The sequence below is a fragment of the Stigmatopora argus genome, chromosome 16 (assembly GCF_051989625.1).
Source record: "Stigmatopora argus isolate UIUO_Sarg chromosome 16, RoL_Sarg_1.0, whole genome shotgun sequence".
In the NCBI taxonomy this organism is placed as follows: domain Eukaryota; kingdom Metazoa; phylum Chordata; class Actinopteri; order Syngnathiformes; family Syngnathidae; genus Stigmatopora; species Stigmatopora argus.
The window spans coordinates 7,392,476-7,412,190 of record NC_135402.1 but is presented as its reverse complement, the minus strand read 5'-3'; the positions used below and the strand labels follow the sequence as shown (position 1 = coordinate 7,412,190).

The following is a 19,715-nucleotide window of genomic DNA, read 5'->3' as shown; positions in this document are numbered from 1 at the left end:
TGGTATTTTAAACAGTGGATGATGCCTTATGTTTTCTGCAGAAATCTCATTGGTTAAATGGTTTGTGTTGGATCCTCCAGGACCGGTTTGCCCACTTCTGCTCTAGTTCCTATCTACAATCACATTTGTTCATTTGCCAAACTGTCATCAAAATAGTGCCTTTAATGAGTTAGTAAGGAATCTTAAAATTCCCCTAAACCAACAGGAAGTAACCTGGGAATGCCCAAAAATCAGTTGACATTATTGTGGCTAAGTGAAATGTATTCCAATATCAATATCAAAATGAGTGATAAATCTTACACCAGATACATACGTCACGTGGCCTGTTGTAGTTTTTCATACTTAGTTTAAACGATACAACAGGCATATAGTGCAGGGTTGGGGAAAAGGATTGATACTGAAAATGTTCCATCCGGATATGATATTTAATTGCAAAGTTGATTTTAGGGCCATTCGTAAAATTTGAATTGTCAAAAAATAAAGACCACTAGGAATAAATACTAAGTTGATTAAAATTAAACTTTAGGTTCTTTATATAGTATCGAAAATGGTATTGAGTATTTTTTTAGTATTAATATCAAGTTGGTATATATCCCATTTGCCCCAGTATCGATTTAAAAAGAAAAACTGACATTTGTTTTAGATTCTACTACCACAGCTGTAATCTCTTTAAAAAAAATACAAAACTGGACTACGAGGGGTGTTATAACCCACGTCTAGTACAATAGAATGGTGTCAAGTATTTTTTATGCTAATAAATATTGAGACAAAAGCATTTAGGCAGAATGATTGAAATAAAATATTTGTATGAAGTGAACAAAGAAGCTAGTTGTGTTTAGGGTTAGTCTTTTTTTCCATAGAAAACACTGTTAAAAAAAGGTCATCAGAGCACATACCTCAAACATTTTATTAAAATCATAGCCAACTTACTTGCAACCCCCCAATTGGAACATAAATATAAAATATAATTATATACTGTACATATACAAATTATGGCAGTCACAAATAGAAGCGTACGCAAGTAAAATCACAGAAACTGCAGCTCCCAATGCTATTTTTTTTCTGTCTTCAGAGTCATATATTGAGGTACAAAAATTAGGCACGCACCCCCTTTGCATACATTAAAGTACATGTTCGTACCATTGAACTGCCACTGTTTAATCCTTTATAGGACATTCGTTGCCTGCCATTGATGGTAGACATCCAATCCGTTTTTAGCGGGAGGGGGCAAAACGCCCTTAAACATAAGTATTCATAGCCAGTAGTCCCGGTTTAAATGAATTGGACGTTAATTGTTTTACCGTTATTGGAGTAAAATACAATGTTATATTCAAATTGACTTGAGTGTTATTGGAGGTCTTAACTAGATTATATTTGCTTTGATTTAATGTTTATTCTATTTTAAATCCTTCAACAAAGTTTAAAAAAATAATTAATAAAAATGCATACGAGTATAACACTGGTTTAAATTTCTGTGAACTGTAATTTTGTTTTCTTTTCCTAATATTTATTTACGTGGACCTTGTGTCCACATATGCGGAAAATATTTTGTAGGCCACTCTTTCAAATAAAATATTTATATTGTAGCCTAAATGAACCAAAACAGCAGATTTTCATTGGATTACTTATTTTTTCAAATTACCAAAACTAGTCATTTGCCCTATAAAGGATTAAAAACATCTTTTACTGACTACAACTGTAAATGCAAGTAGTTTCCTCAGTAAAATTCTTACAGCCCTTCTTAATGTATTAAAAAAAAAACTTTCAGGAGGGGGTAATTTCAAGTTCACTGCAGTATTACTGTATAGTACAACACTGTCTTCTATACTGTGTATGAGCAGTTGGTTGAGGCAAGAATAATCTCATTAAGGTAATTGGGGATTTTGACCACATGGGCGCAGCATATCATTTGTGTTAATAATTGCCTGGATAACATTTTCCATAATACTGTACTGTACGACAAATATTTGCTCAAAGTTTGATGCATTTTATCAAGCATGTGCCTGAAAAAGTCATCACTGCAAAGTATTAACTATACTAATCTTGTCACTGAACATCAGTGACACACCAGTCTTGTACGAATGCTTAAAGTTGAATAATAAGCATACCCTTGACTGAAATTCATTGAAACCAGATTTGGCGTGTATATATTAGTACATATGTTTTTTAACTAAAGTCAATAGATCATAGGGGTTCAAATAGCTAAAATGATTGGCACGATTTGGAGGTTTCAATGGACCTGACGTGCATGATTTTGGAATGTGGGAGGAAGCTCCCACAAAAACTTCACAGAAAATTCAGCGGAAAGATTTAAATCCCAAACCTCAGTGAGGCTGATGTGCTAAGTACTTATCCGCCAAATATTAAAAACTGGAAAAAAATAAACATAAAAAACTTGTCACACCGATACTATCAATACAGATACAGAACTAAAATGTCTGTCTTGGCAAGGACTAAGAAATAACGTGGCAATTCTGCGCTTTAAGTACGTTTTGCCTTACCCATGATGCCCACCAGCTATGCATGCCGCAGTAAGAAAATAAATAAGATGGTATGGTGTCCAAACATTTTTCTGCTGTAATTTTAAATTTTAAATAAGTTTAGCACTTGTAGATGTCCAATACATTAAAGTGTCAATGCTCCTACTTAAAATGGATTGGACATCAAGCACAAATCAATGGTAGATAATTAGTTCAGCAGTGTCTGGCCATGATAGCAATTACTTTACGTTCGGGTATGCAGTAATTTAAGATTTTTAAAAAGTATGGATATATTTTTCAAAAACTCGGTACTGTACTGTATTGGCTTGGCCGCGATCACACAACTGGCTGTTGGAAAAGGTATCGGGAGATAAAAATAGTATCGGTGTAACATACACACATTCACACACACAAAAAGTAGCAAGTAATTGATATGATGTGTACCTATTTCCCTAAAAATCATCTTCTCGATTTCAGTGCAAAATCATAGAGGTCGACAATTCAAATGAATCCCAAACAGTTGGTGTGCTTCTACTAGTACAATCTTGAGTCTGGGAAACAAACACAAAAATGCTGATTAAGGCATCACATCTGAGTTCACGTTATGTTGACTCACTGGCTGCCATTGACGGTGATAGACGTCCGAAACATTTGAACTTGGGAGGGTAGGCAGCAAACTAACGAATGTCCATCCTTCTAGTTCAGATGGATTGGACGTCTACTGGTAATAAACTCAATTAAAGAGTTTTAATATAGTTTTCAAAACCAAAATGATTGGATGTCTATCATCGTCAATGGCATTGAAAGAGTGAAAAGCAATAGCAGTCAAATATTTAGAAATCCCATGATCGTGCAAAAAATGCGACTTTTTCCCACAATATATTATTAGTAAAATGGCACCACCTGTTGCCCGTGGATACTTTTGCTTGCAAGCGGCCCGTCGATGCTTGTTTGATATCATTTCATGAGATGGAGACAGACGGGTCCTTAGCTAGGGAACCCACCCGGTGGCTCGAGATCGGGGGAGTCCTCTTCTGGGCTGTCCTCCTCGTCATTGGACAGGTGGACTCGCTGCTCGTCCATGCGCTTGGCCTGCACCCGCTGAATTAAACTGAAAAAGTCCTCGTCGGGCACCGTGGGGGCATGGGGGCCCGCTTCGGGTGGGGAACACCGCTGGTCGTCGATACGGGAGGACTGCAGTCACAAAAAAATAATTTAACAAATCTAAATACATAATTGCACATAACTATTTGGCTTCAAAATATTTGATTAAAAGAGTACGACTGAATCAAATTTACAGAGGTGCAAATATTGTTAGAGGTTTGTGACTCTTAAGATTTATTGACAATGACAAGAGATTTTGTTGTGCGTTCTATGTTAATAAGTATTTGTGATAATAAGCAAGTTAGTTAATGTGTGATTTACCCTTAAGTGTGTATAATGTTGCAGCTGGAGTAATAAATGTCTTGATTTTAGTTTTTTTTTTTATTCCCTCATGGGTAGATCCCATGCAAAAAATAATAATAGTACAACATTGCTTGGAGCACAAACTCCAACTCTAAAAATGTGTTTGTTTTCCTTTTTGCAAGGCTTTTTGTTTTACAGGCAATGCAGCTGTGGGGGGGCAACACAATTTACAGACATCTTGAAGATAAAAAACTTTGTACTAAGAGACTGAAGTAGACAACACAAAGTTTGACATCTTTCAGACCTTTCCCCCAAGAAATGTTCTCAAACCGGACCGGTTTTAATTTTAAAATCTGCTTTCTTGCCATTACCTGGCACTTGATGAGCATGTTGAAGAAGTCGTCCGTAGGCTCCTGCTCTCCTTCTCCCACTAGGTGACCCAGGTTGTTCTGTGTGATCCTGAGACCGGGAAGGTTTCCCACGTTGACGCGCTGGTCGTCCAGGCGGCGACTCTGAGAGCTGGCTATAAGGTCAAACAACTCCTCAGTCTGGGGGGACGTAGTCATGGCGGGATCTTTGGAAAAGAGAGGAGGGGGACATGTCAGTTTTAAAGTAATCCGTAGCATGTTTTTTTGTATAAAAAAGAGGGAGATTAATTATTTTGCATGTGTTTTCTGACTCAAATCGTGCCACTTCAGCATTTGTTGTGGTGCTGATTGTTACCTCAGCACATTCATTGACGTACGCAAAGATGAATTGTCATCTCAAAGTGTAATATACACTTCAGCCTGGGGAATTATGGTTCACTCTTTGGTTGAATGCACCAACAGATTTTCAAAAGGTTTGTTTACATTGACACATTTTACATTCCTTCAATCGCTGCCAACCTCCAAGTTCATTCTATTAAACAGAACTCTAGTGCCATCAATGGTACACAGAATTGAGCGTGTTAGATCAAGTCATTTTTTTTAAAGATTTAAAGTACAGTATTGGCATTGGGTGACTTTTCGATGCTCACTACTCACCGAGCATGTCACTAAGAGACGCGCCATCTTGGCCGTTGGTGTCATTTGCTTCATCGAGGTTGCAGCGCTGGTCATCCATGCGGCTGCTTTGGAACTTGCTGAGCAGGTCGAAAAAGCAGTCCTCATCGGAAGGGTCACGGCCAAGTTTCTAACGCACGTGCATCAGCGAGGTCAGCCATTTGAGGGAACACATAAGCAGCCGATGAGACAATTGAACAGGATGTCCATTATAATTAAGCATAATGAGGAATATGGGGAAGTAATTTGATGGCATCACAAGAGGCCATTAGTGCAATCTGACTGTGTCCTTTTATCACCTAATGGTGCAAGCACATGCTGGTGCAAAAAAAGGTTCCAATAAAACAAATAGAATCTTATTTGGCACTGACTAATGACCTCAGAATTAAACCTTGACAAAAAAAAATCCCATGATCCTCCTAATGTTCCAAGCTCCGGGGTAAAGTTCCTGTGGTGCAAATACGCCACAATAAAGTGAATTGATTTGGCTTTGAAGTATTTTTTCATTCCTATCACATGGAAAATTTAAGTTATATAAAAATAATGTGTGACCCTAATCAAAATTAGATATGGTTTAATTAGACTGAAAAAGAATCAGTCTTATCAAGAATATTTGTCTCAAAAAATCCCTTTAAAAGCTGAATTGCAGAAAACAATAAAAGCTTATTTAGAGTTTTTTCTTGTTCCATTGGCAGAATTTTGGGCGTTTTAAATATTCGTATTTATAAAGTCGCATCCCAGTTAATAGGTGTGCCCCTGGATACAAAGCTCATAATAACGATTATCTCACAATATTGCAAAAATAATCAATACATGGCTCAGGAACTCAACATATAATACAACTACTGAAGAGGAAAAAACAGGCTAATTTCAACATGGAAAACAATGTTTCCAATCTGCCAAAAACATTTCCCCTCCTCACAGACCATGAAAATATGTCAGTGCAACATATCTATAAATATAGCAATACTATGATTGTAATATTCTTGTTAACAAATCAATGCCTGCCATTGACAAAAATTCACATCCAATTCACTGAAACTGGGAGGAACATAAATATCATAGTAAAACATCAAAATAAAATGAATGTCTACAGTATCAATGGCAGCCAATGACATATCCACTACTCCACATAAAACAGCTTAAATGAAGGTGTCACTAGTAAACATCCAATACATTTGAACTGGGAGGGTGGCAACAAATGAATGAATCTCTCCCAGTTCAAATGGATTGGAAATACATCACCGTCAATAGCAGGCAATGCGTTATGGCTGAAAACAAAAAGTTGATGTCTCTACACCACAAGGCGTGGTCAGTAGCTAAGCAGAGGCATACTTAGTTTTATTTGTTTTTAATGTTTAACCAATCTAGCAAATAAAAACACGTGAAAACATGCCTGAGCGCAAATGCTATATTCATTAAAAGTTGAATGAAACCACTCACCAGTTGCTGCACTCTCCTCAACTCGGCCTCTGTCATTCCTCTCCCCTGACGTCCCCCCCAACCACCTTACATCCCTCTCCTCCCCAATTGTGTCCTTCTATTGCAGCCAACTCTGCTTTCATGCACACCCTTCCTCTTTCTCTCTCTCTCTCTCTCTTCCGCGGGCCGTTTTTGTGCCATTCACTCACTGTGGGAAAACAAGTCATTATGGGCAGGGTGGGCAGTGGGGAGGGGGTGGGAAGCGCTTCTGTGATCAAGGTCACATTATCAGACTGCCGATGGGGGAGGGAAAACGGGTGCAAGGGCTCAGTTATGAGTAGATTGCATGCCAGCGTTGGCAACACTTGCCCGACCAGAGTCGGCAATGTCAACCAAGCGTTTGCGTTAGAAGTGTGACAATATCTGGATATAGCGATATACAGTAATACTACGCCATTTCGGGCTTCAACTTCCACTACTTCACTCCATTATGGATTATTTTCTGGGGATTTTTTTTTAAGTTCATAAAAATTTGAAAATCCACGTCCCCTATCTTCCGCTTGCTACTAGGACTCAGCACTGAATAGTTTTTTTAAATTGTATTTATTTATTTTTTTAAATAGGGGTGACACTACTTCGCGTTTTTTCGATTATCGCGGCCATGTGTGATCCACATTAACCGCAATAATCGAGGTATTACTGTATTTCCATGCGTTGAACCCCAATAAGTCTCGGGTATCCAATTCATTTTTGTCGCAGGCCACATTGGACTTATGGTTTCTTTCAGATGGCTATTATCTCAGCCAACCCATATAAATATTTAACAATCCCAGTGACAGCAAATTAACATTAAAAAATCCCTTTTGACACTGTAAATATAATACCAAATACATACCAAAATATACCAAAGAGCAAATATAGTACCAAATACATGTCTATAAAAGAATACAAAAAAAATGTCTGCGTAAAAAGCCAAATGTTGTTCGACTTACCATCATGCATGAATTTAGCACCAAGGAAAATGAGATGAGGGACATCAACTTGTTCACTGTTGGTGACCGACTATATAATGTAGATCAAGGTCATGGGAAATTAACGGAATCCTCGAAATACCCAGGCTAATTATTGTTCTTGATGAACTCTTTCAGTGCCATTGACGACAATGATTCTTTAAAAGAGTTTATTACAAGTGAACCTCTGAAACATTTGAACTGAGAGGGCAGCTGCCAATGAACATTTGCTCCCCAGGTCAAACGGATTAGACATTTATCGCAATCATGGTGACTTGTTTGCATATTTGAAGACTAGACCGCCACCTGACAAAGGAAATCGAATATGTACTCACGGGCACCAGAGGCGGAACTTGCAGACTGATGTCATCTGTGTCCACGGGAGAATCCAACCAGGGCCTTTCGTCTGAAGACTGGCTGTCGGGATAGCCTTTGCCTTTTCCCATTTGTGGCGTCTCATTCTTGAACCGCCTTGGGATGTTTTCCACCTCGTGACCCTCTCCGTCCTATGGAAAGATAATCAATAAGTCATCGGTTGCCATTGAATGCAAAAACCATGCAATCCATTTGAACTGGAAGGGACGTAACCGATGTTCATTTGCTGTTTACCCTCTATATTCAAATGGATTGGGCGTCACTAGTGACCACCTAATATAAATTCACAGCGGAAGAATAATTCGACACTGCATAATTGGATGTCTATCGTCGCCAATAGCACTGAATGTGTTTCAAGGCCTTACAGCCCAATTCATTCTTATAGAATTGTTGATCATCTTTGTTGACCTTTTATTAGTCACTCAAATAGTGTTTGTCAAATTTAAGAGAGTATTGTGTGAGTGTGTTGGATGGGTGTGATGAAGTACGCAGTTAAGTAAGCCAAAACTGAGAACTGTAAACAACTAGTTTCCAGATAAGGACTTCGGATGCCGTACACAAGTATCACCTTATAAGAAGACAACTTCCACAGCTCCACGCTGTCCATGCTGTTTCTCTTAGCGAATTTGGGCCTCGCTCCTAAAGAAAGTGTATTGGACATATAATTAGCCAAGAAGTAGAGCAGTGCAAGAATCTGATGACCCTTTTTGCTCATAATTAAGAGTCTGTTTGATGGCACGAAGGCTGCAAAGAAAATGGACATTCAGCCTACAGCCTATAACAATTTTGACCCAAATCTTATTTACCACTGTTTAGAGACCCAATACATATACAAACAATTAGTCAACTTTCTAAATTTTATGTTTGAAGGCCAAATGGAATTGGATTTACTCTATTTATTGCCTTCTAATCTATGTGCTTTATATGAACCACCTTGCATCTCAAACTCTGAACTTGAAGGTGAAAGGTCACCGTCGTTGACACCCAAAGCTTCCATCAACTGCTCCACATTCATCTTGGCCGTCAGCTCGCCATTACGGTCCCCAATCTGTCAAAGGCAAAAGCAGAAATAGATGTAAAAAAATCATGAATTAAATGAAAACATTTTCATTTTCATGGAAAACCGCTCACTTCTTTGGAGATCTCCAGATGTTTCCGAGCATAGTGAAGTGCTTGTTTGTGATTGGCTAAGGACACATAGGCATTTCCCAGGCTCCAACAGGCTCGACCTTCGCCAACCCTGATGCGACACGTGCACAGTTCCAACAATACTTTCTTCAAAACGTCCACACTCGTCCGTTTGAACGTAATGGAAAGTATAAATTACGTCCATACCTGTCTGTGAGATCCTGAGCGATATACAGGTGCTTAAGATGATACTCTATGGCTCTGTCATACTGCTGTAAGAGTGTGTAGGTGTTTCCAAGACTGTAACAGGCCTGCGCCTCCATCACTTGGTCCCTTAGCTGTCGCGACAGGTGCAGCGTTTTCCTGAATGAAAAAGATTTTCCCGTAAATCAGAAGTTTTCAACAATAGTATCAGTGCAAGTTCGCACAATTTTATATATGCATTAGTTTATTGACATGAGATTGTTATTGTTGAATTGTTTAATCTAAAAAGACTACTCTATTGTTTTAAAATAAGCAATTTCTGAGCTCAGCAGAGACAACAGACTGGACATAAATATCACAATCATATACTAATTTAATATGTCGTGTCTGCAAATGATGTATCCCAAAATAGGATTCGGTCATTGAAGTGAAAGCAGGCTATAAATAAATGTTAGAAATGAATTAAGTTTTTTAATACATTATAAATATTGATTTTTTGTCAGGCTGAAATCTAGGAACCAGTTATTCCATTTTTGTTTTCCTGTAAGAATTTTTTTCTCTATATTTTGTATATGGGGGCTCATAGCACAAATAGGGTAGAGAAAAGCATATTTAAGACGGAGGTTTTGCAATTCATTTACATTACTGTTGTTCAACATTTATCATCATCTTATTGACAATTGACTCAAGTTTCAGGGTAGTTCATTCGCTCCTTCAGTCAAAAAGGTTTGAATATTTAGCGTCGTCAATGTCAGCTGAAGAGTTAAATGCGTGTTGTTCTTATTGTCTCCTTAAAAAGTGGATGTGTTGGTGGGCAGATTCTACTTAAGACAAAAAATACATTCAGCATAATTGTGTTATATTTGTAAGCACTTGTTTCATAGGCAGTCTGTCAAAATTCTGCTGTGTGGGAGACTGAACAGTGGCACAAAAAAGGTGACTGCACAACATCATTCTGCATATTTTACTTCCTCAGAACACCAGCAGAGGTCATGCTTTGGCCTCACCTGTAGTAGTCAGTAGCAGTGTTGAACTGACCCAGGAATATCAGAGCGTTGCCCAAATTGCTGTAGGCTCTTCTCTCTGCCGCTTTGTCACCAAACTCCTTGGCTATGGATAATCTCTGTTAATTGAACACAAGAATTACCTTAAGAGAATACATTTTGTCAATTGCATTTTTAAGAAGATCCTGTTTTTAGACTACTAGAATTTTCAACTCAGTACTGCATGAATTAAAAAAATGGCATGTGGATTTGTCTTCAAAACTATTTAAATTATTTTTTCATGAGTAGATAAACAATCCATTTGAACAAAAAATGCTAAAATAATCTTCCATTACAAACTTGTTGCTTCCTCTGGAAGCAATTTATGGATTTGTCTCTGTCCAAAGGACACTTGGACACTGGGCGGCCGGAGTCATGATTTCAAAGTTCAAAGCAAACCGGTCTACTTACTGACCTGCCTGTGAAACTTGATGGCTTCAACAAAGTTTCCCAAAAGGTAGTGCGTGTTGCCCAGGTTGCCGTACGCTCTCCCCTGGGCAGCGCGATCGCCAAGTTCTTTGACCAAACACAAATTCATCCTGAAGAGACGAACCAAAATTTAACACCGCATAATCTATCATGGAGATCCTGAAGCATTTTACTACTAAGAGAAGAGAAGTACTAAAGAGAGAAGGAATTCTGCCTTAGCAGCCAAATCCAAAGCATTGGCACATTTGTGACCTTTATCGCAAAACTCCCTTTTAGTCCTCTGTGACCTCGGCCCTTTGACCTCAATAATCTAGCTGCAAATTAAGTTCCCAACGTATGAATGAATGAATTCAATTACCTCATTTCATTTTATAAACATACAGAAAATTTAATAATTCTACAAACTGATTCACAAAAGATACATACTCGTAAAAGCTTGTAGCCCTTTGTAATGTATCCCTAACGTCGGGTGGAAGGTCTCCGGGCTCTTGTGTGCAGCCCCACAACTGCTGCTTTCCTTTAGCGTGGAACACGTTCCCAATGTTGTATAGCGCCCGGGCCTCACCCACCTAAAAGAAAATACAGTAAAAAAAAAAATAACACGCACACAGGCAGTTTATGACGTCTAGAGAAGCTTTTCGGACCTTGTCGCCTTGCTCTTGAGAGATATCCAAATGTCTCTGGCAGCAGACCGTGGCCTCATCGAAGCGGCAGAGTACCTTGAGCGTGTTGCCAAGGTTACCGCTGGCTTTTCCCTCACCAATTCGATCTCCGATTGTCCTAATGGAAAAAAAATGGTGTTTCGGAGCTTGCGTTAATACAGCAATTTCCTATTGAATTAAATGGCCTTGGTTTAAATAGTAAAGTGCGGCGCTTAGACTTTATTTAATTAGACAAGGAAGCAAAGTGCCTTTTAATGAGCAGCTTCATTGGGACCAGCTCTCCATGGACCTGCCAGGTCTACAATGTAACGAGGTAAATCCTACCCTAGGGGGTCTTTAATCACTCCCCTGCTGCCAAAATACCACCTGCAGTCACAGCTGGTTGCTAATTTCTCATACGTATCCTCGATTATAGTTGTTGCCAAAATGAAAGTCTCCTTACTTTTTGAATTATATTTTGTGCATTAAAGAAGAGCACTTAGTGCAGTCATTTAGGGCAGTAGACGTCCAATCCATTTTGATTGGAAAGGACGAATGACACTAAAACTTTCAATGTCGACTGGAAGAGGCGAAAGAAAGCAAACGTTCAGTCGGCCCCCCTCCAAGTCAGCCTAATCATTTCTTAAACATTTATAAGGAACAACAATCGAACGACTAGAATCACTGAAGGTTCCCGAATTCAAACATGTTTCTCACCTGGCCAGAGTAAGATCGTGTTTGTGGTACTCCAGAGCTTTTCCATACTCTTTCAGATAGAAGTAGGCATTGCCTAGCTGGCTGTAAATAGCACTGAGGGTCTTCAGGTCCTCCGTGCCAACCTGCACAGCCGCCTCGAAGAACGTCGTCCCACCTTTGAAGTCTCCCGCCTTGCACAGGCGCTCCCCTTCCAAGGCTAGCTCCAAGCAGGACGCCTCCATCCTGGATAATGAGAATTTGGGTATTTCTTAGTATTTTAAGTCCAACTCCTACACAATTGCCATTATATCTACAACAAAAACTGCTTTCTTTGAGTAACTACATTTTTCACTCCTACACTCATGGGCACCAAGATAATTTAAAACGCATGGATTAAAGTGGTGGTGGGGGGTAAGGGGAGTCATTCGAGGAGGTTTACTGGTGGTATTTGAGGTGCTAAATAACTTAGGGTAAATACACCTGTTTTCCCTGAAGTCTATTTCAAAACAAAATAATGCAGTAATAAGCAAAAATATATTGTAGGGAAAGGAGGGTAAATGAGGGGTTTCCGGTACGTGTACGTCATAACCTTGACCACCGCCCACGGACGTATTTCCTACGTTACGTCGTAAAACTTGAAACCATGAAAATGCCTTTCAACAGGAGACTTCTCAAACAAAATACTACTTGGTTTCCCTGGCAACCACTGGAAGACGTGCACTGGTTGAGTTAATGCACAAAACGTCTTTGTGTTCTCTGACAAGCACTTCTTTGTAAACAGAGGTTACGATTCAATGACAAGTGTGTGAAATGTAATGCAGTACAGTCGTACCAAAGCATCAACAACAAAAAAGTATGGCGAGATTCGTAAACCAAGATGAATGAAAGAGCAACGTATGTTTGGGATATTCCAAATTCCGAGAAAGAATGTTGATCAAGGATTATCACCCAATTTAATCTAATGTACATATGCTGCCTATAGAGAAAAGACAAAGCCATATGTGATTCAGTAAAGCAGATTTAGTGGAGGGATGATGGGTCGGGGTCAATTCCCTGTAATCATATCACTTCACTTGATGGCTAAATCATGGATTTTACTGATTTTTTTAACATGACAGGTGGAAAGTCAAGGCAGACAAATTTAGGTGTAATTGTGTGTAATACTGCTTGTTCAAAAATGTTCAGTTTTTTCCTAATCATACATTTTCATTGCACATAAGATCATGTGTAAAAAAAAAATATATAGTTTTAGGTCACTAACTAACTGAGCAATATTGCCTAAAAACCTGCTGTTGGTGAATTTGCTGGAAATCCCTTTATAGTGCTAGTTTATGAAATAGAGAATTATTTTAAGTGTACATTTATCATTGCTAAATGTTATTTGTATGTTAAATGTAAATAAAATTGGATATATAATATGTAAAAAGAAACATTTTAATGATCAATTCTGTTAAGTGTACATTTATCATCGCTATTTTTTGGTATGTTAATAACAAAAAAAATAACATTGGATATATAATGCGTAAAAATAAACATTTTAATTATCAATATTAAAAACTTAACAGTCATACATTTGGGTCAAACAGGCATGCCTTAGTAGTGGCTTATTTCCATTAAACAATAAAATGACAAATATTTACTTGTGACATTTAGAACTAAATATCAGAATTTGCCCTAGATTGAGACTAGAAGCTTTGTGGAAGAACCAACTTTTTGTATTTGTAGTACCTTGAAACTTTCTTTTAAAAATAGAAAAAGTAAAGGTTTTTGGAAAAAAAAGACCCTCTCCCCCCATTTAGAAATCAATTATTTCTCTTGATACTTGTATTGTGCCTTCCTTGCATTGACTCACTTCTTTCTTTAGGAAAGATTGAGCGTACTTATATTGTTTGATTGAAGTACCTTTGTTTCTTCTTGCAAAGTGTCTTGTCCACAAATACCTGTAACTCCAAGTGTAAAGGTTTGAGCACGGCCTGAGGTCTAGGGCCACGGTGCACCAGCCTGCACACTGCCTGCTCTGCCCCGGTGAGAGGACATGACTCCGAAGCCATCAAGATAAAGCGTTAAAAGTAGTACAATTATAAGGCAGGCATGCGGGCAATGTGACTGACAGAGGAACCTCCCTTTGGGTCCATCAGGGTAATTGCAGTAGAATAAAAAGAAAATGACAGAATTCCAAGTAGAATCTCAAACCCAAATAATCACATCTGCTTCACAGGTACTTGGAAAAAAAAGACTGTTTACAGAATTCCAAAACAGAACCATTCCAGATTTGTCACTAGGCAAAATCAGTTAGACTTAAAAGTCCACTGAAGACGTTTTCATTCTCCTATCCATCCATGATATTCTTTCAATCCTTCTCAGCCAGTTCCAATTTCACACAGCTCACGTATTGGGGAAAAAAAACACAAGAGAAGCTTTGATTAAAGGCAAAAGAATTTTGAATACGACTCCTCGCCAACAAAGACAGAGCTTCATCTTCTCAATAGAATGTAGGCATCACAGTAAGTGGCCGAGGCTAATCCAACTATACGCTGAATCAGCCTGAAGCTTTTTAGGTCATTAGATTTCCAACGTAGAGTTGTCCAAAGGTTTTGAACTGTCAATACAGTGTCTATAAACAAACATAAATATAAATTCTAAAATTTTAAAAGAAAAGTGTGGATGACACCGATCTGTCACATTATCAGAAAACAAGCCCAATTACATATTTTTTTTTAGAAGATCGGGCAAACAATATTGGGTTTTATTTATTTATTTTTAAGTGTTAACTCATTGGCCTCCATTGTTGGTGATAGACCGTCAATCCACTAAGACTAGGAGGGCTGGCAGCAATCATTCAGATGTGTACACTTACCGCTGGGAAAAAATACTCAAAAGTACTTCAAAGTAGCTTCTGGGACATTGCATGCGCAAAGGGCTAAATGTTTTTAGTATGTTTCCTGAGCAAGACTTAGCATGAGACCTAACAGGGCCAGAGAAAGCAAGAAATCCATCCAACTGGTGGTATTGTATATTCAAAAAAATCAGAAAATATATATGAATATTCAACTGAATATAAGTTCAATTTCTCAAATGACCTGGTTCTTGTAAATCCCTCTGAATTTGGATTCTAAAACCACCTCAACAGACAGCAAATGACTCGAAGGGAATCAAATGGACAGAAAGAAACCTAAGAAAATAAATAATGAGGGGAAGAAAAGCAAGCCCGCAAGAAAAACAATAGTTTCAGTTCCACTCTACATAGTCACATTCTTGACATCCTTGTGGTTTACGAAAGAAAGTTCTGTGAAAGACACCCCACTATTATTATTGAAATTGGTCAGGTTGGGGAAAACTTTCATTCCTCCAGTAGCCTGTGGCCGACATGAGGTTTGTAGTAGCAATCACAGTAGATACATGCTTGGCATGCTACAGTAGCACAACTAATGGCAAGCAATTAAATGCACTTTAATGTGTCTTAATCAGGTTTCATTTAACTTTATTCATACTGCTCAATTGACTACAGTAGTAGTAGTAAGGTAGCTGTAATTGTAGACTGCAGTGGCCAGTCGTCTGGAAAAGTAAGTCGGAATATTTTCCCCCTTCCCATCTTGAGGTAGGCACTTAAAAGTATATTTTTCTTTTTGTCTCATGGAAAATCAAATTTTCTCCTTGCAAGTCGATTCGGATTGCGACAAAGAGCAAAACTAAGGAAACATTGCATTGGAAGGTCATGTTTGGGGAAGAAAAACAGTTGAGAAGCCTTAACAATCAGATATGTAACATATTTAACCTTTAAGTGTCAACCATGCCTGCCTATCTTGAAAATGTCAATGCACAGCTTTAAACATTCCCTGTGGAGTCTGTTGAGTGGTTCAGGGACTTAAAATTAACTGTCATTAGAAAAGAAATGTTTACCTCGATATTTAGAAAAAAAATCACTGTAAAAGAATTGGTGTGTGTTATCATTCTTGATATTTGGAGTATTTTGGTAAAAATCATTTTTGACATTGGTGACTAAATTTATGCCAAGCAAATATAAATAAATAAATAAATATATATATATATATATATATATATATATATATATATATATATATATATATATATATATATATATATATATATATATATATATATATATATATATATATATATATATATATATATATATATATATATATATATATATATATATATATATATATATATATATATATATATATATATATATATATATATATATATATATATATATATATATATATATATATATATATATATATATATATATATATATATATATATATATATATATATATATATATATATATATATATATATATATATATATATATATATATATATATATATATATATATATATATATATATATATATATATATATATATATATATATATATATATATATATATATATATATATATATATATATATATATATATATATATATATATATATATATATATATATATATATATATATATATATATATATATATATATATATATATATATATATATATATATATATATATATATATATATATATATATATATATATATATATATATATATATATATATATATATATATATATATATATATATATATATATATATATATATATATATATATATATATATATATATATATATATATATATATATATATATATATATATATATATATATATATATATATATATATATATATATATATATATATATATATATATATATATATATATATATATATATATATATATATATATATATATATATATATATATATATATATATATATATATATATATATATATATATATATATATATATATATATATATATATATATATATATATATATATATATATATATATATATATATATATATATATATATATATATATATATATATATATATATATATATATATATATATATATATATATATATATATATATATATATATATATATATATATATATATATATATATATATATATATATATATATATATATATATATATATATATATATATATATATATATATATATATATATATATATATATATATATATATATATATATATATATATATATATATATATATATATATATATATATATATATATATATATATATATATATATATATATATATATATATATATATATATATATATATATATATATATATATATATATATATATATATATATATATATATATATATATATATATATATATATATATATATATATATATATATATATATATATATATATATATATATATATATATATATATATATATATATATATATATATATATATATATATATATATATATATATATATATATATATATATATATAAAATAGGAATACAGCCTGAATAAAATCTGATGACCTGAAGAGCACAGGTAGGAATTAATATCGCGGTTAATGTCGACCAGTCATGGCCCCTGTTATAACCTTTTTTTAGTGTGGCTTTTCACATTTTTATGAACTTAAAAAAATAAAATAATAATAATTAATGCCAAACCCTATCCAAACCCTAACCCTATTCCAAACCCTAACGCTAACACTATCCCAAACCCTAACGCTAACCCTATCCCGAACCCTAACCCTATCCCAAACCCTATCCCTATCCCTATCCCAAACCCTAACCCTAACCCTATCCCAAACCCTAACCCCATCCCAAACCCTAACCCCATCCCAAACCCCATCCCAAACCCTAACCCTATCCCTATCCCAAACCCTAACCCACAGGTGTCAAAGTGGCGGCCGGGAAAGTAACTCATGAGTGCCGACTTTCTGTTTTAGGATCAAATTAAAATGAAGATTATAGATCTATATTAGATTTCCTGATTTTCCCCTTTTTAAAATCAATAATTGCAATTTTTCATCCATGTTTTTCTTTGTGTTTCATTTTGTAAAATCTAAAAATATATAAAAATATTTTCTATTTTCCACTTTAATATGGAACATAATGATTAAAACAGATTTCCCCTTACTAAGAAAAAAGCTCAAATAAACATTTTTTTTAGATCTATAAAAAACGGAATATTCAGGACTTTTCATCCAGTTCTTTTTATCAATTTATTAAAAAAAAAATCTAAATATTATATCTAAAATGGTCCGGCCCAGATGAAATCGAGGTGACATTAATGTGGCCCGCGAAGCAACCCGGGTCTGACACCCTTGCCCTATCACAAACCCTAACCCTACCACTAACCCTAACCCTGTCGCAAACCCTAACCCTGTCGCAAACCCTAACCCTGTCGCAAACCCTAACCCTGTCGCAAACCCTAACCCTGTCGCAAACCCTAACCCTGTCGCAAACCCTAACCCAATCAATTCAAAGAAAGAAAAACATTTAAAGAGATATGACGTGTTACCCGTGCACTGATTGTTCTTCGGAACACCTTTTGGGTATTTCTTAGTCTCTTCGGAACACCTTTTGATATCACCTAACCCTAACCCTATCGCAAACCCTACCCCTACCCCTAACCCTAACCCTAAACCATTCACAGCTCACAAGATGAGTAGTATACTGGCGCATGCAGTCCGACAGGAGATGTAGTCTGCTGACCCTGGTATTGACAGCTGACTGGAAATGAGGATTACATAAACCCACTTGTGTTCATTGAGTACATTTCAATGTGCAAATATGTCACGCTCATGAAATGATCTTTTATTGTCAAAAACTGCGTCTCCCACCTCGCAGTGAACATGGGCTCCATTCAGTCCGTACACAAGCCGAGCTAGGGTTCTTGAGGCTCTGGGTGCCAATCGTACTCGCGAGTCCGGTTGAGTCAGCAACCACCGCATGCCCTGGACACCCCTAAAGGCTTCGATCTGCCATTTTCTAGTGTTTGGAGAGTTTTGACATCTTATATCTTATAATATTAAGCACTTACCTTGAATGTAGCCGCTTGCTAGCCAGCCCCTGCTCCATACCATTTGCCAGTGACTGATCCATCTCGCCACCTCGTACCTGCTTCCCCCGCCTCCTCTAAAAAGAGCCCCCCTCACAGCGAATTAACTTTTCGGGTAGCCCCCTCCTGCTTTAACCCTCGCCGTATGGCTCTTTTTTACCCTCTTTCCCCCCACTTTGCCCACAGTAATGGCAGCAACTGTGTGGAAAAAATCGACAGCGACACGTGGCCACGCCCATAAAGTGACGTCACAATGCTAGATGTCAAACGCGTGAATTTACGAGTACTACTACTATGTAGGCTTCATGTTTTTCTAATATTTTATCACTTAATCTCACGATTGGTATACATAGCCTTTAAAATGTGTATTTGAACGGTTGGATAATATACAAATATATTAGATATGAGAACATGGTGCCAGAGTCTGGCTTGATTTGCTCAAAAAAATTATGCAATCGAAAATTGTGTTGAAACAGCAAAACAAACGTCAGCAAAAGGACAAAGCACAAACATCTTTGTTTCGCTTTTGACTTGTTTGTTTAAAGTTCTTACCGTTACTTTATTATGTTCTATTTTATCCTCTGTATAGTAGGTGAAAATATATATTTTTGTCTTTGACTGCAATACCGCTAAAATCCTTCTAGAGGTCAGCATTGTATTGGTGGTACTCTCGACCTAGTTTCAAAACCAAGCCTGTACAAAAATTCTTTGGGGCTTCAGGTTTGAAGGGGGTTTTTGGTGATTATCTCCACTAAGCAGTCCAAAGTTTTGGGGTTCAAATCTGTCCTTCCTTTCATGATTTTCTACTCTCACAATCCCAAAACATGGATTGTAATTTAAATGCAGACTAGTTATAGAAGTATAGGGAATATTTTCTGGTTTTCCCCTTTT

At 36.0% G+C, this 19,715-nt stretch overlaps 1 protein-coding gene across 3 annotated transcripts; it reads right to left on the bottom strand.

The window, feature by feature from the left end:
- Positions 1 to 883: 883 nt before the first annotated feature.
- gpsm1b (G protein signaling modulator 1b) lies at positions 884 to 18,975 on the bottom strand. Of its 3 annotated transcripts, XM_077622850.1 has the most exons (15): positions 13,781 to 14,368; positions 11,900 to 12,121; positions 11,186 to 11,321; positions 10,968 to 11,110; positions 10,528 to 10,651; positions 10,077 to 10,192; positions 9,073 to 9,228; positions 8,869 to 8,977; positions 8,671 to 8,785; positions 8,306 to 8,376; positions 7,698 to 7,868; positions 4,913 to 5,060; positions 4,259 to 4,461; positions 3,485 to 3,674; positions 884 to 3,031 (listed from the first exon to the last, which is right to left on the bottom strand). In XM_077622850.1, the coding sequence occupies exons 1-15, from the start codon at positions 13,927 to 13,929 to the stop codon at positions 3,015 to 3,017; spliced, it is 2,070 nt and encodes a 689-aa protein (XP_077478976.1). In that variant the 5' UTR covers positions 13,930 to 14,368; the 3' UTR covers positions 884 to 3,014. The 3 variants fall into 3 exon arrangements, with proteins under 3 accessions (XP_077478976.1, XP_077478977.1, XP_077478978.1); XM_077622851.1 differs by lacking the exon at positions 13,781 to 14,368 and adding an exon at positions 18,807 to 18,975 and having other exon boundaries at positions 884 to 3,674; XM_077622852.1 differs by lacking the exon at positions 13,781 to 14,368 and adding an exon at positions 18,607 to 18,724 and having other exon boundaries at positions 884 to 3,674.
- Positions 18,976 to 19,715: the final 740 nt, after the last annotated feature.

Bases quoted from the DNA above. Each gene is read 5' to 3' on its own strand.
- gpsm1b (XM_077622850.1), bottom strand. From the start codon at position 13,929: ATGGCTTCGGAGTCATGTCCTCTCACCGGGGCAGAGCAGGCAGTGTGC. The intron at 8,377-8,670 runs GTGGTTCATATA...CACTTTCTTTAG, and splicing joins TTCAGAGTTTGAGATGCAAG to GAGCGAGGCCCAAATTCGCT. The intron at 5,061-7,697 runs GTGAGTACATAT...CACGTGCGTTAG, and splicing joins AAGTTCCGCCTCTGGTGCCC to AAACTTGGCCGTGACCCTTC.